This window comes from Agelaius tricolor, unplaced genomic scaffold (assembly GCF_023055355.1).
Source record: "Agelaius tricolor isolate 1412-34295 unplaced genomic scaffold, bAgeTri1.0.p SCAF_3, whole genome shotgun sequence".
Lineage (NCBI taxonomy): Eukaryota > Metazoa > Chordata > Aves > Passeriformes > Icteridae > Agelaius > Agelaius tricolor.
In genome coordinates, this window is record NW_027269263.1 from 67,913,272 (window position 1) to 67,937,727 (window position 24,456).

Consider the following 24,456-nt stretch of genomic DNA (forward strand, 5'->3'; position numbering starts at 1 on the left):
AAGGGCAGCTGAGCCCAGGCACCTTTCAGGAGCTGCAGAGAGTGATGGGGGCAGCCCTGAGTCTCCTTTGCTGCAGGCTGAGCACCCCCAGCTCCCTCAGGGGCTCCTCTCAGGGTTTGTGTTCCCAGCCCCTCTCCAGCCTTGTTGCCCTCAACTGTCATTGAATCATAAATTCCTAAACATCCTGGGTTGGAAGGATCACCAAGTCCAAGCCCAAAAGTCATACTGTGTGTCTGAGAGTACCAGGGGTCTGTGAGCAAGGCAGGGAATGATTCAAGGTCTCCCAAATCCTGGACTTTCTCCCAGCCTTTCCTCCTTTCCAGTGCACTTTGCAGAGTCCTGGTTTTAGGGCAAAGTGAGGAACTTCAATACAGCATCAACTGGCTCATGAAAACCTTTCCAAAGCATAAAAAGAGCTTAATTCAAGTGTGAAAAACCCAAGGCTGAGGGACAGTGAGAGCTGGAATTCCAGCTGCCCGTTTATCTCATGGGATGGAGACAGCCCCAAGTGGAATTTCTTCCCTTGCCATGAACGATGCATTTGGGACACCTCCAAGACCTCGAATCTGTTCCCCTCCTGCTCAGCTCTCTCAGTTATTCATATCCCTTCTGGAACACACAACCAACCCAGCAGGAGGTTAAGGGACTCCCTACTCCTTGAATTATCCCAGCTTACTCCAAAACACCCACATGAAAGCAGCAAATGAGTTAAAATCAAGCTAAATGATGACTTTTTTTTCAATAATTTGCCTTTTGCTGATAAAGAATTATTTCAAAAGAGTCAGCAGCACAATGCACTGCTGTTTTTGCCAGTGGGCCAAATCACTTTTATCCTTCTTGGCTGAGAAACACAGGCACTCACTCACACAGTGTCTTTTCCATCCATAGCTGAGCATCCATGCGGGATTTTCCATCTATTCAGCCATTTCTCAGAGGGCATCTGACCTTATTTAACAAGCCCTTAATTAGGTGAAAGCAAATGCGAGGGAGAGCGGAGTTCAGCCTCTGATATTGCTGAGGGTAATGAGGAGTGTTCCAGGGGCAGCAAAGAACAATCAAAGAGAACAAAAGTTGCCTTTGCTGCCAACTGGGATTTCACTCATTGCTTGAGAGGCATTGAGTGAACTCTAGGAACTGCTCTTGCCTATCAGTTTTGTGCAGGGCTGCCCAAGAGTGGGGCAGCTGGCAAGGAGATGGGTGGTTTGGAGCCCTCTGCTTTGGAGGATTTAGAGGGAGAGGAATGTGACATATTTTTGCAATGACAGTGAATTCGACCATGTTTTGGGTGCCTTGGAAGCTCTGGTGGCCCTGATCTTATGTAGGATGTCAGTCTGGTTTGGGAGCAGCCAGTTATGGAATCATGGAATGGTGAATTTGATCAAGTTTTGGGCATCTTAGAAGCTGTGGCGGCCCTGATCTTATGTAGGATGCCAGTCTGGTTTGGGAATAGCCAATTATGGAATCATGGAATGGTTTGGGTTGGAAGGGACCTCAAAGATCATCCAGTTCCACCAGGGATACCATCCACCATCCCAGGTTGCTCCAAGCCCCATCCAGCCTGGCCTTGGGCACTTCCAGGGATCCAGGGGCAGCCACAGCTGCTCTGGGCACCCTGTGCCAGGGCCTTCCCACCCTCACAGCCAAAAATTTCTTCCTAACAGCCAGATAATTAATGCAGTGAAGAGATGATGCTGCCAATGACCTTCCAGAAGTTGAGTAGTGAAGTCCTGCAGAAGACCTGACCACCTCCAAAGAGTGGATGTGCACAGCAGTCATCTTTAACAGCCCCTCCTAAACCAACACTCCAAGACAGCAGAATAACAGAAATCTGCAATGACAGCACCAAAATTTACAGTTTCTGGGAGTCTCTGCTGCTTTTAAACCCCCAGGTTAAAAAGTTACACCTATTAGAAAAATCTCAGCTTTCTGTTTTCAAACAAGATCTTTCTGCATTCTCTGGTTCTGGCCCAATGATGAAAAACGTGGTCTGCACACAACCTGATGGCTCACAACCAAACAAATGCAAATTAAAATGCAAAAACAAACAAACAAATTCTCTTGAGTTATTTTTAAAACTTGTGATCTTGAGCCAGTGTTTTTGGGGACAGCCTTAAACTGACAATCCCCTAGAAACAGCCACTCCAAAACCAGGAGTTAATGCTGCTTGATATCTTGTGCAAAGACCACATTTGAAGAAATTAAGCCATAATTAAGCAAAGTTATTAATGATTGCTTTAACTAATTGATACAATAACATAAGCAGCAGACAAGATTTTAATCAGTGGTCATGAAACCAGAAGTAAACTGGCCAGACACCCCCTCCTCTCTGGCAGCTAATTTGCAAACAATAATTCTGCTGCTGATAGTGACTCAGTGGCTGAGGGGAGAAGAATAAATCTCAGGAGATAAATAGGTATAAGCCTTCCCCATTTTAATGAGAAACAGACACAAAAAGGCCAAAAAGACCCTGTCAACATGATTTGCAGTACAGTTACTTAATTTTTACCAAATGTGCTTTCTGCCACGCTTTAGTTGAAGTACATATTTATTTGATATTTCCCTGGCAAAGTTTAAAAGAGCCTCCAAAATACCCATCTGCTTCTGCTACGCATGACCCTACCAGCCTCACCTCCGACACACTGTAATGGTTTTAGGGAATGATAGCACTGCACAGATGTGATTTATTCACAGATTGTGGGTGACTTTCTGCTAATTTACAGGGGAAAAGCACAGCTTTCCACTGGAGCGTGAAGCTGACCCACAGAACAAACCTGCCTGCACAGGGAGGGACAGCAAATCTCCTTCCTTGAGGCAAACACTGAAGCACAGGATGGTTTAAGGCACAAGAAAAACCCATTTCCACCCCTGCAATGGGCAGGGACATCTTCCACCATCCCAGGTTGCTCCAAGCCCCTTCCAACCTGGCCTTGGACACTTCCAGGGATGGGTAAAGTTGCTCATAAGTAACACAAGGTTGCTCAAAACCTGGCTGCAGAACAGTCTTCCCTAACCTTCAGTAATCCAAAAGTAAGAGGAAGTTCAAAACCATGAGGTTTAAATAAAAACCCAGTTCCACCCCTGCAATGGGCAGGGACACCTTCCACTAGCCCAGGTTGCTCCAATGTCCAACCTGGTCTTGGACACTTCCAGGGACGGGTAAAGTTGCTCATAAGTAACACAGGGTTGCTCAAAACCTGGTTGCAGAACAGTCTTCCCTAACCTTCAGTAAACCAAAAGTACAAGAAAGCTCAAAACCATGAGGTTTAAATAATATGAAGTTGACACTTCTTTCTCTTTACCTTCTGGATTTTGAGCCTTTAAGGTTATTTCCTGCAGCTCTTGCCTTTGATCCCTCTCTATCAAAAGGAAGGGCTGAGATTCCTGTCTTGGAGTTGCTTCCATGTGTTGTACGAGCTTTGTAAAATGCTGGGAGACACCCAGGAGCCCAACTTGCTAAAACAAAGTTATTTAGGGAGTGATGGAGGTGACCTTCCAAAGGTGGGACAGGGGAGTGAGCATCCTGCACCTCCTGGCATGCAGAGGTGGGCTCTGTGTGTGTGTCAACACTTGAGCAGCAAGGGAACAAGGAGACAGCACTGTGGAGACAGCTGGGAGAGCAGAGAAACAGGGATGGCAGCAATGCAAGAGGGCTGGAAAAGCAAGTGCAAGCCTGGAAATGAGAGGAAAGGGCTGCAAAGGATCAGAGAGAAAGGCAGGGAGAATGAGAAAGGAGTGGAAGAATTATCTCCATCCCTGCAAGGACTTCCAGGGAGTTTCTCAGCTGGGAAGAGAAAGAAACTCAGAGATGATGAGGGGAGGGAAGGAAGCCCAGGCATGTGTGATGAAGAGCAGGGAAGATGCAGAGGAGCTGCAGCAGAGACCCTCCTGTTCTCCCAGCATTTCCCATCTGCTCCTCATCCCCTGAGATCAGCATGTGAGGCACAGGGCTCCTCTGCACTCCAGAAACAGAAAAAGGAGAAAGGAGCAGCCCCAGCCTCCAGGGCACTGCCATAGGAAATGTGGAGAGGAGCTGTTTGCAGGGCATGTAGTGACAGGACAGGGGGAGAATGGCTTCAGACAGAGGGAGTAGCTTTAAATGGGATATCAGGAGGAAATTCTTGGCTCTGAGGGTGATGAGCACTGGCACAGGCTGCCCAGAGAAGCTGTGGCTGCCCCTGGACCCCTGCAAGGTCCAAGGTTGGACTGGATGGGGCTTGGAGCAAGCTGGGATAGTGGCTGTAGCTCCCTCAGGGTGTTTGTGAAGGCTGGAGTTACAGGGATGATGTCCTGATCCATCCTGGCAGCTCCCATGTGTGCACCAACCCTTTGCTGTGCTGTCAACAGGGACTTGAAACCCATTCACACCTAAAGCACGGGGATGTCCACATCTCTGGGAAATGATGGGACCTCTGTAGACCCTGTCTCTGGGTTTCAGTGACAAATCTCCTCTCCCTCCTTCAATCACTGTCTGTATAAAATATGGATTTCTAGCCAATGGTGAAAAGCTGTTGCATTCTGCTCCTCAGAGCATTGCACCCCTGACTGAGTGGGCAATGCTGCTTGTCACCTCTCAGTGCCCAGGGGAGCAGCAAGGCAGGGCTTGTTTCAGCCACAGACCACAAGGCTGAGCTGGGTTCCATCTCCCTTGGAGCCCAGGGAGTCCAGCTCCAGAGGAAAACCCCATGTGCAAACCAAGGGCTCCCAAATTCACTGGGGAAAACTCTCCCATGCAGAAATTGACCTTAAAAAGGCCAGGGGATTATTCTGGCAGCGTGAGAAAGATGTTCTTGTATCCAGATTTACAGTGACAGCTCTTTTTTAGGTGTCCCAAGTCAAAGGGATGTCCTTTAACTGGGATGTCCAGACTGGGACAAGCTGGAGAAATTTGCTTTATCACAGGGGCTTCCACTCTTGTGAGAGGTGGAGCCAAGTCTGGCAAAACCATAAGGTTTGGAGCACGAGTCCTGTGAGGAGTGGCTGAGAGAGCTGGAGCTGTTTAGCCTGGAGAAAAGGAGGATCAGTTGTTGGCAAGGATGAAAGTTTGACAAGAAGGTCTCACAGATATGTGTGCTTAGCAGAAAGATTTTTAAATGTGGAGTCTGATGAAGGAATAGAGATGGAAGCAAGTTTTGATATAGAAGAAAAGAATTGCTGATAACCAAGGAGGCACAGGGTGTGTTAGTTAGAAGGGGTTTTATGGCTTAGAGCAAAGGATAAACCCACCCCAAACAAGAAGATGTTTTTACCAAGCACAAAGAGAGCACGGGCAAACAAGGCAGCAAATGGTGCAAGTAGAAAAAAGGTCTCAGAATTTTTCACTGCAAGAAAACTGAAAAACAACTTCTAGCTTAAACTGTAATGTACCAACTTTGAGTGATTGGAGAACAGTACCATGAATATGGTAATTACAGTAGTTATGACAGGCTGTAGATAACAGTTCAGGTATAGATTGGTTCTACTGCATTGAGATGCTCAGCAAAGAAAAGTCTATAATGCACTGTAACCAAAACCAAAGGGTCTGCAGGGCTGCCTGCAGCTGGAGCTGACAGCTGTGGGCACAGCTCTGTCACCCACAACCCTGGGCTGCTGTGACACCTTGGATACAATAAACTGCATTTTGTATACAATAAACTGCATTTTGGATACAATAAACTGCATTTGGAGAGCCCCTGGAGTCCCACATCCCTCATCTTGGCTCTTACAGTCAGCGAGGATCTCATTGCTCCTCACAACTCCCTGAAAAGAGCTTGTGGTGAGGTGGGGTCTGTGTCTTCTCCCAGGTAACCACCCCCAGGACAAGAACAAATGGCCTCAAGCTGCACCAGGGGAGGCTCAGGTTGGATATTGGGAAAAATTTCATCAGTGAAAGAGTGGTTAAGCATTGGAAGAGGCACTGGTTGACATTGGAAGAGGCTGCCCAAGGCAGTGGTGGAGATCACCATCTCTGGAAGCGTTCAAAACACAAGTAGAAGTGGCACTTCATTATGTGGTTCAGTGAGCACAGGAGTATTTGGTCAAAGGTTGGACTTGATCACCTTAGAGGCCTTTTCCAACTTTAATGATTTTATGATTTTATGAAAACAGCTTTTAATAACTACACAGGTAATAACAGAACCACTCTTATCTCTGGGGCACAGACAGGGCTGAGCTGAGGAAAAAAAAAAAAAACAAAACAAGGAGAAACCTCCTCCTTCCCCAGGGATAGCACAAGCCCTGGTGCCTGTCTATCTTTAAAAAGGTCAGGGTAAGCCATCACCCCCCTGTCCCTCATCTCCACAGATCAGATCTCCCAGTACCACTGGGGGCAGTGAAAACCTCTGATAAGTCAGATTTCACCCTTTTATAAAAGATCTATCCGTGGTTTGTAGAGTGGGTGGGATATTTGCTCCCCAAGGGCAGCCTCTTCATAATCCTGCCTCCAGCAAAGGCAAACCCCTGCACCCACTCACTGAGGCTCTCCAAATGTTAATTTATTCCAGCATTTAAAGTGTGTTCTGTCACGAGCACACAGGTAGTGACTGCACTGCTGGGACGGCAGTGCTGTCACTCACACTGCCTGCCTCAGATAAAATCAGATTTGGGCAAAGGCTGATGCAGCGCTGAGTGTTTCACAGGCTCACATCAGATTTTAAATAACAACAGCCACTGCCTTTTTCACCAGCCTCTCTCACAGAGACACCCATGGGCGTCAAAGATGGGTGGGAGGAGATGATTGATAAATCACAGGGGCTCAGAGCTCACAGAATCACAGAATATCTGGGTTGGAAGAGACCTCTGAGATCATCAAGTCCAACCCATGCCCTAAACACCTTAACTAAGGTGCCAAGAGCTCTCTACAGGGCTTGGAGTCCTAAAAACACCAGCTTTGACTTGTGCTTTGGAACAGCCAAGCCCAAAATGAAGCTGCTCATGCTGTCATGGTCAGAGAAGTGCAGGTAAGTCAATGGACCAGGAAAAAGAAGTTTTTTTAAATCTCTGGAGGAAAAATGAACTGTTCCTCTTGTTCCAGATTTCATGTTTTAAGGATGTGAGGGAATGGTGTTTGTTGTCCCACTGCCCTTTCCCCCAGAGGCTTGAGACAGCCCCTGGGAGTGTCTGTAAATCTGAAGGGCTGTGCAAAGGCAGCAGTGGTGTCCAAGTCTCAGGTTTCATTGTTTTAAATGGCTCCCAATGTAGTAAAAGTCTTTTTTCCCAGCCCTGTGACTGAAGAAGTCATTGAGATTCCACAGTTCTGCTTTTCAAGGTTGTTTATTTTCTCTTATCTATGACATTCTTTCTCTGACCTGCTGAGATCTGTCCAGCAGGTTGGGTTGTGGCACAGTCCCTGCCCTTGGGGTGGTGTTGGCTTTTTATACTAAAAACTACCTGTACTTTATTCACAATAATTTTCCAATACCTATCACCTATGTTAGACAGTCTGGCTCTACTCTAAACCAATCCAAAAGTGCCAACATCACAGCAGAAGACGGAGGACAAGAAGACGAAGGAGAAGAAGGACAGGGCACACCCAGATTCCTCCATCTTGCCTCTTGAACCCCCATTCTAAAACCCATTCTAAATCGACTCAAACTCTTGTGGCTTGTAACTCCCCACACAAAGTTGGGAATTGTTTCCATGGGCTAAAATCAAAGGCACAGGTGTTTGTGACTCTGTGCCAAGGTCTCTGAGCCCCTGCCAGGGTCTGCAATCACCCAGGGCAGCCAGAGCAATGTCCTGGGTCCTGACATCTGAGGTGACCTCAGGTGGGCCTGCACAAGGAGGACACTGAGCACACCTGAAAACCCTGGGCTGGTTATTGGTGCATTCATTGTTCTGCTCCAGGGCTTTGGCCCACAAGGAGCCCCACTCTGTGCAGAAGGAAAAAGAAAGGGCCCAGGCAGCAAAAGAATGAGGAAAAGGAATGGTGTCATGCTCAAAGTCTTGCAGGAGCTCAGTATCACCTGCCTCCAGCTTCTCACCCCATTCCAAAAAGTGACTGGAAGTGTTTCCACTTCGGGACTGGAAGTGAAATCCCATCTTTGCCCAGCATGGAGCAGATGAGAAGGAATCCCAGCTCTGTCGTCCTGTCCTGTCTCCTGAGTTATGGCATCTCTCAGCTTCTTTAATCAGGAGGAATTTACAGAGTTGCTCCCCTCCCCACACCAAATTTCAGGTATAAATATGCACAGAAGAGGGAAATGGTTGGAGACATCACAAACCACTTGATTTTAAGTGGTGCAGGAGGAAGAAATGACCCTTGTAGATTAAAAATATAACCAGTAATACTTATTTAATAAATCACTGAACATGTATGGGTGAACATGTCCCCCTCAGACTGCTGGCCTCCACTCCAGGGCAACTACCATCACCCACCACAATCTCTCATTGCTCCCATTCTTTTTGTGGATTTAGAGCTCCTCACGAGCATCTGTGAATCAGCCAGGTATGATAGCTCAAGTAATCCTGCACACCCACAGGACTCAGTATAAACAGTGCGTTCTTCATGTAAAAGTATCTCCTCCTCCCACCCCCAGCCCAAGCAGCAAACTTCCCAAGGCCATGAATTCCACTGAAATCAGCCAGGGTTCCATGCTGAATGCCCAGGTTATTCCTTCCCTGGGATCTGGCTGCCAGCATTTTCGATCACAATGCTGACAACACAACAGGAACACCACACTAAACTGGGTCTGCATCCTGGCTGGCAGCATCCTGCACTCTTGCCCAGTGTCCCAAAGAGGCTGCAGCCTCTCCAAAAACTCCAGTTAGAGGCAGTTATTTAGTGCTACACCTTCCTGTGTCTGTGGCAGATGCAGCCACAGTTTGGGTGGGGATGGAGAACAATGCAGCAACAACTCCTTTTCCAGCAGCCAGCAGGACAAAACAATTCTGGGGTGGTTCCTTCCCCTTGAGTTCTGTGCCCCTGGCCCCTCAGTATTGCAAAAGTATATAAATACCATGGGGTTATGAGCATAAAAACCCTGAGACTGACAACAGAGCCCATCCTTGTGGGAAGTGTGGTCACTGGCAGAATTAATGAGCAGCCTGATGTCCACAGCAGGATGGAGCTGAAAGGTTTGTAAAGGTTTATAAAGCAGCAGGTGCTGCTGGAGTTCCTTACCTGCTTCTCAGACATGATGTAGAGATGCTCGTGGTCCATGGAGAAGGCCATGTCCCGGAGGATGGGGCCAGTGTCCACCACCTGCACGATCTCGTACTCCAGCGTGTTCTTGCTGGTGCCATCCACACGGATCTGTGCAGCAACAACAAGAACACAGGCACAGCGTGAGCATTGCTCCCTCTTTCCACTGAAAACAAATAATTACAGAACCACAGAGTGATTGGTGTTGAAATGAACCTTAAAGACCATCTCATTCCAAACCTCCTGCCACGGGCAGGGACAGCTTCCACCATCCCAGGCTGCTCCAAGCCCTGTCCAGCCTGGCCTTGGACACTGCCAGGGATCCAGGGGCAGCCACAGCTGCTCTGGGAAGCCTTCTCTCTCACCACCCTCACAGAAATATACATCTACTTTTAATACATACACAAAATTATATATATATACACATATACATATATATATACATATATATATAAATTTATATATATACATTTTTATATATATACATTTATATATACATTTATATTTCTATCTATATTTCTATTTGTATATTTATTTATATTTATAGATTTACTTCCAGTTATAGTATTTATATTTTATATATTTAATAGATTTATTTTATATATAAATTATAATATAATATATATTATAATTATATAATACATGTTATAATTATATAATATATATTACATATTATATTATGTATATATTATATAGATTATATATACATTATGTATATTATATGCATGTATATTATATATTATTATAAATATATGTATATAGACATATATATGCATGTCTATATATATACAGATATATAGATATGTAGATATAATAGATAGATAATATATATACAAAATAATTACTGGACAAATGTATTCTGCCCCAGGTCTTTCAGACAACAACCACTGTCAACAAGAAGTGAACTTTTCCCAGCCTCCCCACCAAGAGGAAGAAGCAGATTTCATCACTTCTGCTGCTCCCATCAACACAAGAGCACTGTGAGAACAATGCAGAGCATGCTGGCTTTTATCTGGCACTGTCACTGTGCTCCTGTCAGCGCCTGGACAAATCCACCATGCTCAAAATGATGGCAATGAGGGAAGGATCTGCGGTGGTGGTGAGCAGGAGATAAAAAACCACACAAATCTGCAGGAGTGACTCACTGGAATGCCACTCAGATAATATTATTGCTCTTATTGCTAATGTTCCACGGGGCAATTTATTATTGCAGAGTGTTCAGTGCAACACAGACTATTTCTCTTGCTGATTGCATATATCAGGTATTGAAATCAGTCCTGCACCAACGTGGCACCTTATGATTCCAGACACCTCTCATAACAGGGTGTCACTTAGGGACATCAATAACTGGGATTATGAGGAGGAACCAGACAAACAGTCCCAGTCTGTCCCTGACAGTGATCCAGTGATGCAGAAGAAAATGCAGAAAATTACAGACTTTTCTTTGCCTGCTTAAAAACAATTTCTGGAGTTTGGGCTCAAAAGCAGCTGAAGGTTTGTAATCCCTTTCAATATAGAACAAGTCATGATAAAACAGCTGTTCTCAGGAGTTCTCCTGAACCTTGTGAGGCTCTGTGCAGCAGCAAACCCCACAGTCATGTTTCAGAGTTTCATGTTTCCACGTTTCATGAAACACGTTTCACGTTTCCACGTTCCTTATGTCCCTCTGTTTCCCATGTGTTGCCTTTCACTTTCTGAAAATGTTCTATCCTGCAGCAACACAAACATCACAGTACCTTTCCCTAAAGGAAACAAAGTTATAGGAGATCTTCATCCTGCCCCACATTATCATCTCCATTCCTTCCTGACCAAAGATTCCCAGCCTGCAGCTGGATAGCTGAGCAAAAAGCACCCTTCCCATCCAAGGGAAATAACAAGCTGTGGAGAACTTATGGTGTCAAGACCTGTTCCCACTATTCCCTGGCACAGTCCTTGAGCTTGTTCCTTCTGTATCAACCTCTCAGCCAAGAAACTGAGCCTGAATCATCTTCTGTATTGGAAAGTCAAAAAGAAGGGAACGATAAAGGGTCTGGAAAGCCTGTATGAGTAAAGGACAGCAGTGATATACAGATTGTTATCTTTGTCCTTCCTTGATCTACTCACCTGCTGTGGGACAACAAAGGAATATTATTTCCCCAGGAAAGATAAAGAAAATGAAGCAGATAGGATTTAAAGGGGCTCTCTGTGCCAGCAAAGGGTGTGGAGGGTGCTCAGGGATGCTCAGATCCTGCATGTTATCCATCAGACTCCGCAGAAGTGGGAGCACGTGCTGGCCTTGGCTGCTGGGCTACTCCAGTGACAGGGGAGGATTTGCAGTTAATTTGTCATCTTGATGGAGCTGCTGATGAGAGCAGCACACATCCAGCATCAGCACACACAGAGGTCAGGGCATAAAGTCCAGCACTGAGCAGCCCTGATGCACCAAGGGGTCAGGGACTGAATCCCAGCACTGAACTTCCCTGAAACATGAAGAATTCAGGGCCTAAAGCCCAGCACTGAATATCACAGACACACAAAGAATTTGGGGTCTGAAGCCCAGCACTGAACATCCCTGAAACACAAAGAATTCAGGGTGTAAAGCCCAGCGCTGAACATCCATGAAACACAAAGAATTCAGAGCCTAAAGCCCAGCACTGAACATCCCTGAAACACCAAGAATTTGGGTTCTGAATCCCAGCTCTAAACATCCCTGAAGCACAAATAATTCAGGGTCTGATTCCCAGCACTGAATATCACTGAAACGAAGAATCAGGGTCTAAATCCCAGCACTGAACATCCCTGAAACACAAAGAATTTGGTGTCTGAAGCCTGAACATCCCTGAAACACAAGAATTCAGGATCTGAAGCCCAGCTCTAAACATCCCTGACTCCCACCAGCTTTGGCTGCCTGGAAGCAGGGGCTTGCTCATTTCTGTGGTCCCTCACAGGGAAATTCAGCTCCTCTGAGTTCTTCCCTCTTGAAAATGGACCCTGATGTAAATCACCCATGAGGCCAAGGGCAAAGATGCCAAGAGGCTTGGGCTGAGTCATTCCCCTTGGGACAGGCAGGGGAAAGGAAGGAGGCAGGAGGAGCTGCAGGCTGAGGAGCACAGGAGGCTCCCTGTTGGGGCTCTGCTCCAACACACCAAATACCCCCAAAGCAGGAGCCTTTCCTCTTTCCCTCTGAGGCTTTCCAGCTCCAAGTTCTCCCTCTCAAGGAGCATTCAGGGAGCTTTTTCTGCTGTCTCCACTCAGCCTCCCCTCAGTCCCTGGTGGCTTCTCATTCCTGTCACAGCATCCTCGCTCTCTGCTGATCCCTGTGCTAAACAAACCTCACATCTCCACTTTGACCTTGATTTTCCAGCACCACCGTGGTCAGATCTGCAGGCTGCCAGATATGTAAGCAGCCAATTATCACCCCAGGGCTCAGTCACTGTCCTCAGCCTTTGCCAGGCCCCATTAGAGGGGAAAGAGCACGGAGATGGAAGAGGCAGGCTGGAGAGGAGTTAACAAACCATGGAGACAGGAGGCACAGCCCCCAGGGATCTCCCCTGTGCATTTGGTGCAGGTAAAAGATTGCAGAGGCTTCACACCAGGAATGCAGAGCTACTTGGAAGTGATTTAACAGCTATTGCTGGCCTAATAGCCTGAAAATTCATTATTTTGCAGAGGGGGAGGGAGGGAAAGAAGGACAGGGCTTGTTGTGCTGTACATGTGCAAACACACACACGTGTCACACTCCCACAGCCCAACAGCTCTACATGCAGAAACCCCTCTCTCTACTAAATCTGGTGGCTAATAAAAAGGAAAATTCAGAAAAAGGCCAGAAAATCTGGCAGACACCAACCCACACTGCACAGCCTGTGCAAGCCCTGTGCCAGCAGTGAGGTGATTATGGGAGACTGCAGCCATAAGTGTAGCCCCTAACTCCAGCCATGCCTTTACCTGTCTTAAACACTCTCTTATGTTGGACCCCAGGCACAGAGCCTTGAGGATCTCCACCTTCTCTACACATTCTGCACAGTCCTGAGAATCAGACAACACAACTGGATTTTCTCTTTGAGATTTATTCCTGGCTCCAAGGCTCCTGCTAGAACCAGGGCATTTGGGCTGGTGAAAAAAATCAGAGAAGAGTCTGTGAAGGAAAAATGGGAAGATTCTCATCAAACCCTGCAGGTGATCACCACAAAGTCAGGGACACAGAAACAATCTCTGCTTGGAAACACAAGTTTCCAGCTGCAGGGAATTTGAAGAACGTACCCCCCTTCCCTCTGCTCCTGCTCTTCTCTGCTGGCATCAGCCCCAAGCCCCACTTGGAGCTGGGGTGCTGGCATGGATGGAGGTTTCTTCTGACTGAATGATGGGCATTCCCATATTCAAGATGTTTTTGGGGGCTGTAGGAGATGAGAACCTGGCTAACAGTGCAGTTGGGGTCGCTTCTGGGAGCTGCCTGTGAACCATGAGCTCCTTGGGAGGGGGATGAGTGACACAGGGGGCTCCAGGACTACATGTGAGTCTCAAAATGCCCAGTCCACCACAACCCACAGTCCACAAACACCCCCATCTACCCCACAATGGGATCATCCACCTGCTCCCCCTCCCTGAATGTCTGTCCTGGACATGCCCACCCCTCAGAGCCCCAGATGCTCAGCTGTCATTTATGAAAAATCCTTTCCTTAGGATTTTTCCTACTGAGAAGCTGAGAGATCTCAGGAACAAAATGTAAACAATGGTTATCTGCTGCTGTGGAATGCAACAGGTGCATCTGTGACTGGCCCATGTTCGCTGTTTTTAATTAATGGCCAATCACAGTCCAGCTGGCTCGGACTCTCTGTCCAAGACAGAAGTTTTTGTTATCATTCTTTCTTTTTCTATTCTTAGCCAGCCTTCTGATGAAATCCTTTCTTCTACTCTTTTAGTATAGTTTTAATGTAATATATATCATAAAATAATTAAATCAGCCTTCTGAAACATGGAGTCAGATCCTCATCTCTTCCCTCATCCTGAGACCCCTGTGAACACGGGGCACACTCAGCTCAGCTCCCTTGTCCTCCTTTAACCCAGGACATGTGGGAGCTCCCAGGGCCCAGCACTCTCAGGCTGCACATTAATCCTTCTTCTTCCTGGAAGGCTTCACTCCCTGGGCTTGGCTGCTATTAAAACATCAGCGTGATGCTTCCCGAAGGTCAACTACCAAGGGACCCATTCTGGCAGCTGTTTGTTTGTTTGTCTGAACATTATCTAGGGCTGGCTGTTTATTTACATCCATTGAAGTATCAGACAATAAATATCCTCTCCCAGTAGCAAACAGATGCTTGCACTCGAATGTTCTGGCTTCAAAACGATCTCCTTAATGAGCAAACAACACCATTAATCTTTAAAGACACAGGCTCCGGCCTTCTCTGAGCTCCCACCCTGGCCATGGCTACACCCACAGGCATCCCTGGCAAGCAGCCCACGGGTCTGGTAGATGAAAGAGGGTAAAAGATACCTTCCATCACTTGGCTGGTGGTTTTCAGCCTTATCTGGGCCTCCCCAGCTGCTGAGGGATCCACGGGAGGCTGATGCTCGAGGACAGTTTCCCCAGCAAGTTGGTGGCAGATGCCTCAATCACACTTCTAAGAGGGACATAGAGGTTGGTATCACGTAGTTATCAAAGAGTGGGACACAGTAACCCTCTCCAAATCATGGGGATGGACTCAAAATTGTCAAGGAAAGAGCAGCAGGATTGGGGAACAAAAGGAATTGGTGGTAGCAAGCACTTGGTGCCTTTGCTGGAAGACAAATCACGATTGTGGCAAAAAAGAAAATATCTTTAAACTCAGCAGAGCAACAGAAACACCTTCCTTCCAGAGACGGCCACACACCTCTTTTAGCACCTCTATTCTTTCCTAAAAAGTGACATTTCCTGCTAAAATCCATCCACACAGATGTACTTCAGGAGCTTTACTCCAGGCCCATCAAAGCCTGTCCCATAGAATGAATCAGTGTTTGGAGCACGTTAACATGGTCCAGTTTTGGTTTATTCAAGAAAAAGGCACTGGCACAGGCTGCTCTGAGAGGTTTTTGATGTCCCATCCTAGGAAGTGTTCAAGGCCAGGTTGGATGGGACTTGGAGCCTGATCTAGTGTAATGTGTCCTTTCAAAATTATCTTCAGACTCACTTCAGAAACACACTCCTAACCCAATCTCCAGCTACAACCTCACTTCTATTTTATTTGTCCAAGCAGCTTGGACTGGTCTCTGGCAGCAAAATAAAAAAAAAGGATCATTTCCACTGTGCCAACTGGGCTCAGCTGTTTCCTGCTCCTCTAAAACCATCACTCCTGGCCCACCAGAGTTAAAATAAGGTCCCCTTCAATTAATATCTCTGCATAAAGCACTTTAAAACCATCCAGGGCTGCTGGGAGCATGGTGGGGAGCAGATCACGGCGACTGGCCAGGCGGGCAGCAGGAGCAGACGCTGGGTGGATGAGAGTCATTACAAATAATTAAACGAATAACTAAGCAGAAGAGGAGCTTGGTGAACCATGGCAAGCTCGGCCAAGCCATCCCTCCCCACCACTCTGCTTTTGTGCAGTGTCAGCAGCCCCTGGGCTGATGGAGTTCCAGGGAATTCATCACCTCCTGCCCCGGCGCTTCCAGCCGCTCTCACTCAAGTCATGCTGGTGCCTTATTTTGGCCATGAAATTGCCCCAGTTCCCCAGGGAAGGGGTTAAATGGGCTGCAAGGGTGGATTTCAAAGGGAAAATCCTTCAGGTCGTGGAATCAGGCCCTGCCACCTCTGCCAGGGTGAGAGGGAGCGACAGTAACTGTGGTACTGCCTCAGAAAGTAGGGAAAATGTTTTGGACATCCCTGTCCTCCCCATCCTCTGTTTTGTCCTCCCCATCCTCTGAGGCATCCTTCCTTTGCTGTCCCTGCCTCTCCTTCTTGCAGGGCATCTCACTGAAATCACCATCATCATTTCTCACTATTGGATTAAGGATCTGCAAACAGCATTTCCAGGGGATCCAAGCAGCCCTGGAGCCCAGCACATCAATCCAGGCTGCTCTGAGAAGGGCCCAGCCAGAGCCTTATGACTGCACAGGGGCCACTAATACTTCATTGCTTTTCCAATAGCAGTTCCTCCCTGTTTTATGAACCTAATGTTCCCCAGAGGATGCCAGGACTGCTGGCTGCTGTTCCTGGTATGGAGAGGGAGAAAGGACACAGCATGAAGTGTACGAGCTCATGTCAGGCCCCTCTGATGATCACCTATTCCTGCTTTTTCATTGATTTGGGTCTCATTATGGAGCTCTATTGATCTCAGCAAAGACAGGGAAGGGGCTGGTGACACTCCATGTTCTGCCCATTTCCCTCCTTTTTCCAGTAAAATAATCTGTTCTAATTTGCCTAAAGCCTATTAACAGGAGATCAATTCCTAATAAAACATGGCATTTCAATAGCCCTGTCTATCCACTGATCCTAAAAGCTTTTAGAAACACTAATTGAAAAAGCAAGGCATGAGGTACACCCTTAACTCCTGCCTCAGCCAGCAGCTCTCTCTCTTCTCCTGTACACATGTTTTAAAATGCTCTGTGCCTGGACCTTGCCATCCCATCCAAACACGGATCTCAGAGCACCCCCAGCCATGTGGAGGTGTTTACAGTGTTCTTGAAGCTCCTGCTCTCAGTGCTGTCCAGAACCCAAACTCCTGTCATGACAGGAGCCACTCCGAGCAGAGGGGAGAGCTGATCTGGACAGGAGAGTCATGGAATGGTTTGGGTGGGAAGTTACCTTAAAGACAATCCAGTTTCCCCCCTGCCATAAGCAGGGACACCTTCCACTGTCCCAGGTTGCTCCAAGCCCCATCCCAACCTGGCCTTGGGCACTTCCAGGGATCCAGGAGCAGCCACAGCTTCTCTGGGCAACCTGTGCCAGGGCCTGCCCACCCTCACAGTCAGGAATTTCCTCCTAATATCTAATCTAAATCTCTCCTCTTTTACTTTAAAAGAATTCCTCTTTGTCCTGTCTCTATCACCCAGTAAAAGTCACCCTCCCAAAATGTAGGTGCCCCTGAGTGCACCCCACAAAACAGAAGGGACAGCAAAGCAGGTTGGCCTTTGCAATTCCATGAGGTTCCTGGTTTGTATTTCCTTTGTCCAAAAGGTCTCATGTGACAGAATCACTAAGGTTGGAAAAGACCTCCAAGATCATCGAATCCAATCTCACAGAACAAATCTTGTTGTCAGCAAACAAGGCTTGTTTGCTGCACCTACAGCATAGCAGCAGCCAGGGAGAATGGTTCTTCCTCAGCCTTCCCCCAGGGCCTTTTCTCCCAGCAGCAATAGAGGGTTTTGAAGAAGACAGCGTTCCTAGAATAACTGCTGGCTAATCCTGATCATCTGCAGGCACTGCAGTGTAATCCCCACCCCAGGCCAGGGGGCACAGGGCCTTCACTGGGCAGGGCCACAGGGTTTAATCCCTGCACTGGAGTCATCCACTGACCTCTGGTGTAATCCTGGAAAATTGGGTCAAACACAGCTGTGCCTGGCTGCTGGATAGGAGGAGATCAGCCCTGCAGAGCCAGCATAGCAGAGAGGGCTCCTGCTTCAGGAGGGCCAAAGAAACGTGGGAGAAGATGCTGGTGGGCATCTGCTTGGTTTTCTGGAGACATGTGGGTCACTGTGCATCACAGAGCTCCTGGGTGTTGTGGTTCCATGGCGGGTCACTGTCCTACACACATCCAGCACAGTGGGATTCACTGGGATCATAGAATCATAGACTGGTTTGGGTTGGAAAGGATCTTAAAAGCTCAGCTCATTCCACCCCCTCCTATAGGCAAGGACATCTCTGACTATCCCAGGCTGCTCCAAGCCCCATCCAGCCCAGCCTTGGGCACTTCCAGGGATCCAGGGGCAGCCACAGCTTCTCTGGGCACCCTGTGCCAGGGCCTGCCCACCCTCACAGGGAAGAACTTCTCCTTAATATCCAACCTAAATCAACCCTTTGTCATCTTAAAGTCACCTGCTTTGGGCCAGAGGGTTCTTCAAGCCCAAAGACAAACTCCCAGCTGACAGAGATCCCTTTTTTTCAACTTCCTCATCAAGCCCTTCATTCTGGGCTTGGACATCACCTAACACAGTGGTTTTCTGACTGCTGCTCCCAGTCCACAGCACAGGACTGCTGTCCCATCCCACTGTGGACCCCCCTAACATTTACTGCAAGACATACCCCTGGCTGCAATGGAGTTACGAATTAAATTAGACAAAGTGAAAGAATTACTGTCATCTTATTGCAGGGGTTCCATACCTTCTCGGTGTTCCTTGTGGGCAACTCCTCAGAGCACTGACTCTCTCCTTCACAAAGCACCCAACTAACTCCAGTTCCCTTCTCAACACCACCCCACTCTTTTATAGCACTCTTCTTCTCATTTGGTACAGCTGTGGCCTGTTAAAGTCAGGCCTGTTCCTAATCTTTGATAATTGGCCCAGCTGCAGCTTCTTAGGGGTAAGATTACTTTCCACACAATCTTTATTTTCTTACATTCTATCCCCCCACAATAAGCTGCTTTTCCCATCCAAAGTCCAGCTGTGGGATGGAGCCTGTGGCACTGGATGTGATGGTCACTGAAGGGCACAGCCCAGCACAGGGTCCTGCTGTGCCTCAGCCCATGGATCCAGCCTGTCCAGAGCCCTCTGGCAGATGCCTCATGTGATCCCAGAACTGACTGAAGATGCCCTTGATCTGTTGGCATCTTATTGCAGGGGTTCCATATCACAAAAGTTTCACACCTTCTTGGTGTTTCCAATAACTCCAGTTCCCTTCTCAACCAGCCACCCCACTCTTTTATAGCACTCTTCTTCTCATTGCTTACAGCTGTTAAAGCCAGGCCTGTTCCTAATCTTTGCTAATTGGTCCAGCTGCAACTCCTTAGGGGTAAGATTACTTTCTACACCATCTTTATTTTCTTATATTCTATTCCCCCACAAAGAATGACTTTCTCTTCAAGCCCTTCATTCTGGGCTTGGACATCACCTAACACAGTGGGTTTCTGACTGCTGCTCCCAGCACCATAAAAATTAACAATTACAGCTTGAATTGTACCTGAACTGCAGGGCTCACCCCAACGTGAAACAGCAGAGGGAAAGGGAAGGACATGAGCAGGTCCCTGTCCCTCAGCAGGGAGAGCTGTCAGGTATGTGCAGCTCTCACATGCAGGAGCCCCTTGACAGATGACATCATTTTTGAGAGCATGGTTTACACGCGCTCCCCCGGTGCTCCCTGATTGATAAATTAGACACTCATGAGCCATGTGCTAATCAATGCAAATCATTAGTTTGTAACAACACAAGGCAAGCTCGGCACAGCTCATTTTTCAAGGTAATGGCCTGCCAAGCATCCGTGTTCAGCTCCCAGCCCTGCCAGGCAATCCATTACAGGGCTGCTGGCACTCACCTATGGCACCAGGCTGAGTGAGGCCTCTGCAGTCCAGTCCCCACCAAGGGCTGGGATCAGTGCAAGGGCTCCAAACCTGCTGTTCCTCCTCCTCCTCAGCTCCTGCTGCCAGTGGCCACCCTAGACCCAGGCATTTGGAGTGCACTTGCTCCCACAGACCCTGTGCTGCCTCAGGTTTAGCTTTTATATTTTTCAGATTCTGTTCTATGATGCCTGAAGTTTTAGCTTTTCTATTTTTCACATTCTGAGCTGCTTTAGTGTGTGGGTCTGAGCTTCATATTATGGGATGGTGAGCTCTGTGCACAGAGCAGGGAGACAAAACAATTCCTGCTCCAGCTGGGCACCAAGGACAAAATGTCACTGTCATATTTTCTGAAAAATCCCTTTGCCCAGGATTCTTCTCCTGGGAAGCTGAGAAGCCTCAGAGAAAAGCGAAAACAATATTATCTGACTTGATTCTCCTGTGTTTTGCTGCTTTGGAATGTGGTTGGAGATTGTTTATTCAACAGGTGATTTTTCATTGGTTTCATGTGAGTTGTTTTGACTCATTGGCCAATCAGTGCCAAGCTGTGTTGGGACTCTGGAGAGAGTCACAAATTCTCATTATTATCTTTTAGCCTTCTGTCTGTAACCTTTCTGTATTCTTTAGTATAGTTTAGTATAGCAGTCTTTAATATAATATAATAACATAAAATAGTAAATTAGCCTTCTGAGAACATGGAGTGAGATTCATCATTTCCTCCTTCATCCTGGGGACTCAGAAAATACCACAACAAATGACCCAAATCTCAGCCCAGGAGCACAAACCCCGTGGGCTGGAGAGAGAAAAACAAGCAGGGTGGGACTGCAGGGGCTAAAGCTGGGATGGGACAATGAACTGCAAGATGCAAATGGAGCAGAACTGATCCCAGGCAGAGACCCCGGGAGCGCTGGTGCATTTTGGGGCCATTTTGGTTCATCTTGGGTGCAGCCCTGGCTGGGCTCTGGTGCTGCCCAAGGTGCATCCATGGAGGAGATCCTTGGAATGAATCCCTGCTTTATTCTGGGACTCTGCCCAGCCTCCGTTCTATCTCAGCCTTCTCAAGGAATCACCTGGACATTTGTTCTCCACTTACCCCAACCCTGCAACCTGAAATTAAAGTTATTTAAGCCTGAAAAACTGTGTTCTGTCCTCTATCAGTGGAAAATGAAGGTGGGTATTCAAGGTGTTGACCTGCAGGTGGGTCCTAGGAAACTCCATGCTGGCATCAGTGGCATCTCTAAAGGACAATTTCTGCATCAAGTTGTGCCTGGCCAAATGAAGAGGCCATTGGAATGCTTCGGCCACCAGATTTAACACCCACATTTCTGACCTCAGGCTCTTACAAGCTCTGTCCAGCTGAGTGAGTGCTTTGGGGGAATGAAACTCCATCAGGGAAGGATAAGCCACCACTCACCATCCTGTGGAAGGGACAAGGGTGGGACAACCCTGCTCCTGCCCCACAGGAGCCCATCCAGGCTCTGTGCCTCCCAAGCTCTGCAGGATTTCAGTCCCACTGGAAACAGAGCTGTCTCTTCATCCATGGGTCATTCTCAGGCACAAATCCTGCCATGGGTGCTCTGCAGAGCCACTCCAGGTCCTTCATGGAAAATAAGGATTCTCTGTTTGACATTCCCAGAGGTAAAGTTCAGGTCTCACAGAGAGGGTCCTGCTGCTGGATGTTCATATTTATGATCCCAGTGGATAATCTCAAAGGTCACCACAGTGCCACTCAGGTGCTTCTGTTTCTCCCAAACTGGTGGAATTTCTTTCACAAGGCCAATATTTTGGGAACTTGCTAACTTTTAAATATTTATAGCTGTTATTGCCATCACTCCTGGTTCTTCATAAAGAGACTGCTTTGGGTCACACTGGTTCTGATTGGGATTAAGGGAACAATAATGAAAAAAGTATGAAAATTAATTTTTTATATGTGAGAGCACGGGTGTCAGCTCAAGAGCTGCAGAAACCAAAATGCTCCCTCAAATCTGGTCAGCTCTTCAGCAGGGCTCAAACCCCAGATAAAAATAATTCAGACAAGCTGCAACACCAGAGAGACTCAGAGTTTTGCCTCAGAAATTTCACCCAGTGTGTGTGACCAGGACTGACCAGACACAATGCTCCCAACGCAGCTGGCCCGGAGCACAAACCCTTCTGTGGGACAGCTCAAAAACCCAGGCAGGGAGTAATATGGGATGGAATGAAGACAGATGCAGCACAAGACAGGCTGGATGATGAATGCAAGCCCTTTATAAGTGTCTGTTCATGGGGCTGAGGGACCAGACTCCCGCAGGGATGAGCTCATCCCTCCGGGAACGCGCTGACCCCGAGGGTTGGGAGCCGTGGGGAAGGGGGTGCAGGGCAGCACCACAAAGGGTCCTTTGAGTGTGGCCAGACAGGGAGAGCTTGGAGACACCCACGGATCCTCACCACACTGTGGCACTTGAGAGGGAGCCAGCTGCCCTTTGGCAACGGGAGGGACGAGTGGAGACGCGGGAATTCTCATGGAGACGCGGGAATTCTTGTGGAGATGCAGGCAGCAAGGCATACATCAGCACAGCAGTGTGAAAGGGTACCCAGGCAGGCAAAACAGGGGGTGTGGAGGCACCCAGAAACACCTGGATCATCCAGGATCATCCTCCTGGCTTGAGGATGTGATCACCAAGGGGTGATGGAGAGATGAGCACACGTGTGCGCTGGCTTGAAATGAGAGAAAAACAGAATCATGGAATGCTTGGGTTGGAAGGGACACCTCTAAAGGTCACCTGGTTCAACAGCCAGGGACATCTCCAACTGGATAAGGCTGCTCAGAGCCCCGTGCAGCCTGGCCTGGAATGATTCCAGGGAAGGCGCATCCACCAACTCTCTGTACAACGTGAACCAGTTGTAAAAACTCCCTTATATCTCATCTAAATCAACCATCCTTCAGGATAAAACCATCACCCCTTGTCCTATCACACCCAGCAGAGTCTGTGGAGACCACAGGCATTCCCCCAAAAGGACCTGGGATAGATAACCCAGGGGATCTGATCCCAAGGGGGGCATTTCCACACCTCGGGTGGTGCAGGGCCCTGGGCAGCTCCAGGCACCAGCGAGGGCAGCGAACTCAATCACAGCCTGTCACATTCAATCTTGGAGATAGAGAGACACATTTGCAATTTCCCTTTCAAGCTTAAGAGAGGCAGACCAAAGCTCCTGCTTTGCTGAGGATTTGGGCACTTTCTTTAAAAAAAAAAAAAAAAAATCAAAAACCGTATCCCAGAGATGCTATCACCGGTCAAGTGAGATTGGCTGTTCTTGCACTGATATTTGTGTCAGATGCTGGTGCTAAATGGCTTCAGAATTGCAGAGTGATGGGCTGTGAGTGCATCACTGAAAAGAGAGAAATCTGGGACCCACAGCTCTTTCCTCACTGCCTCACTGAGAGCACTGGGTTTGGGTGGGTGTCATGGGAACAATTCCTGTCAGCAAAATGGGGACAGGTTATCTCCAGGGCCAGGGGAAAGGGGAACCTGGAAGAAAAGCTGTCCCCAGCCCCTTTTGTCAGCTGACACCCCTGGGGCTAAGGTTGAGATAATGAGGTCCCACATATCTCTGGGCCCCAGCCCCACTGACAGGGCTGTGCTCTGCAAAGGTTATTGTGATTCAATTGCTGACTCTTTCAGCTCCTGGGCTCCTCAATGCCAAGGTGACCTATTAAGAACTTAATATCAGATAAAAAGAACATCCCTCAAAGCTTTTTTAACCTTCATAATCTATGTTTATCCACAGAAAATAGAAGGAGGAGAGAAAAAGAGAAAGCGAATGCTTATCTTCCAATATTGCCTCAGATAAAAGGGAAGCACCATCTGGGGACAAAACTTCACATTTGACCTTTCTCCCCTCTCATGAAAGCAGCCAGAAAACTGATCCAGCACTGAAACAGTGGACGAGGCCTCTTCCATTCACCTCCCATAGGCTGAAGGATGCTCCCAATCTACCTCTGATTTTGTGTCTGACACCTGACCAAGGAGGGCTCTCTGCAGCCCAGCCCCAGCACAGACCCCCTTTCTCCCCATCCAGCCCCAAATGAGCAGCACTGACCCCAGCAAGCCCCAGCTCTTCCACCAGCCAACCTCAGCAAAGGTCTCACTGAGGTCTAGTGTCCCCAAGAGCTCCTCTCACCTCCCACTGCTCCCTCATTTGTGACAACGTGAGCCAGTTGTAAAAACTCCCTTATATCTCACCTAAATCAACTCTCCTTCAGGATAAAACCATCACCCCTTGTCCTATCACACCTAGCAGACTCTGGACCCAAAAATGTCTCTCATGCTTTTTTTTCCTTCCAGGAACACCAGATAAATTGTTGCTCCTCTCCATTCAGAGAATCACAGTCTGGTTTGGGTTGGAAGTGACCTCAAAGATCATCTCATTCCAAACCCCACACAAACCATGGGAGATTTAAAAGCCATGTAGATGTGGCCCTTGGGGACATGATTTAGTGATGGTCTTAGGTTGGACTCCATGATCTTAGAGGTCTTTTCCAACCTTAACAACTCTATCATTGTATAATTTTAATTATTACCTCCAATAGTGCAAGAATGGCACATATCCCCAGACCCTTAATCACAGGGGTGCCTGGCACATCAATCAGAATTAACCAGAAGTGTATTCAGACCCCTTGATTGAATTATCCAAAACTAATTCAAATGAATTTAAAAATAACAGTGTGGCAGGCCCATTTTTAATGTCAGTAAATCCCCAGCCAGGACCATCAGTGTGAAGCCCCCGTTCACAGGGAAACAAAAGGTGGGAATGCAGGGGCTGAGGGTGGCAGGGAGTGATTTCCTCTCAGCCAAGCACACCCAGCACCAAGCCAGGTGTGTGGGAGGGAAGCTGATGACCCTGTGGAGGAAGCAGAGC

General features: G+C 47.8%; 1 protein-coding gene across 2 annotated transcripts in view; it reads right to left on the reverse strand.

The window, feature by feature from the left end:
• The window catches only part of PLXNA4 (plexin A4), a 506,662-nt gene that overhangs the window by 242,644 nt on the left and 239,562 nt on the right, over positions 1 to 24,456 (reverse strand). For both annotated transcript variants that reach the window (XM_071424190.1, XM_071424191.1), the window contains exon 4: positions 9,098 to 9,229. In XM_071424190.1, the coding sequence (XP_071280291.1) occupies positions 9,098 to 9,229 (132 nt within the window). The remainder of the gene's footprint in view (positions 1 to 9,097; positions 9,230 to 24,456) is intronic.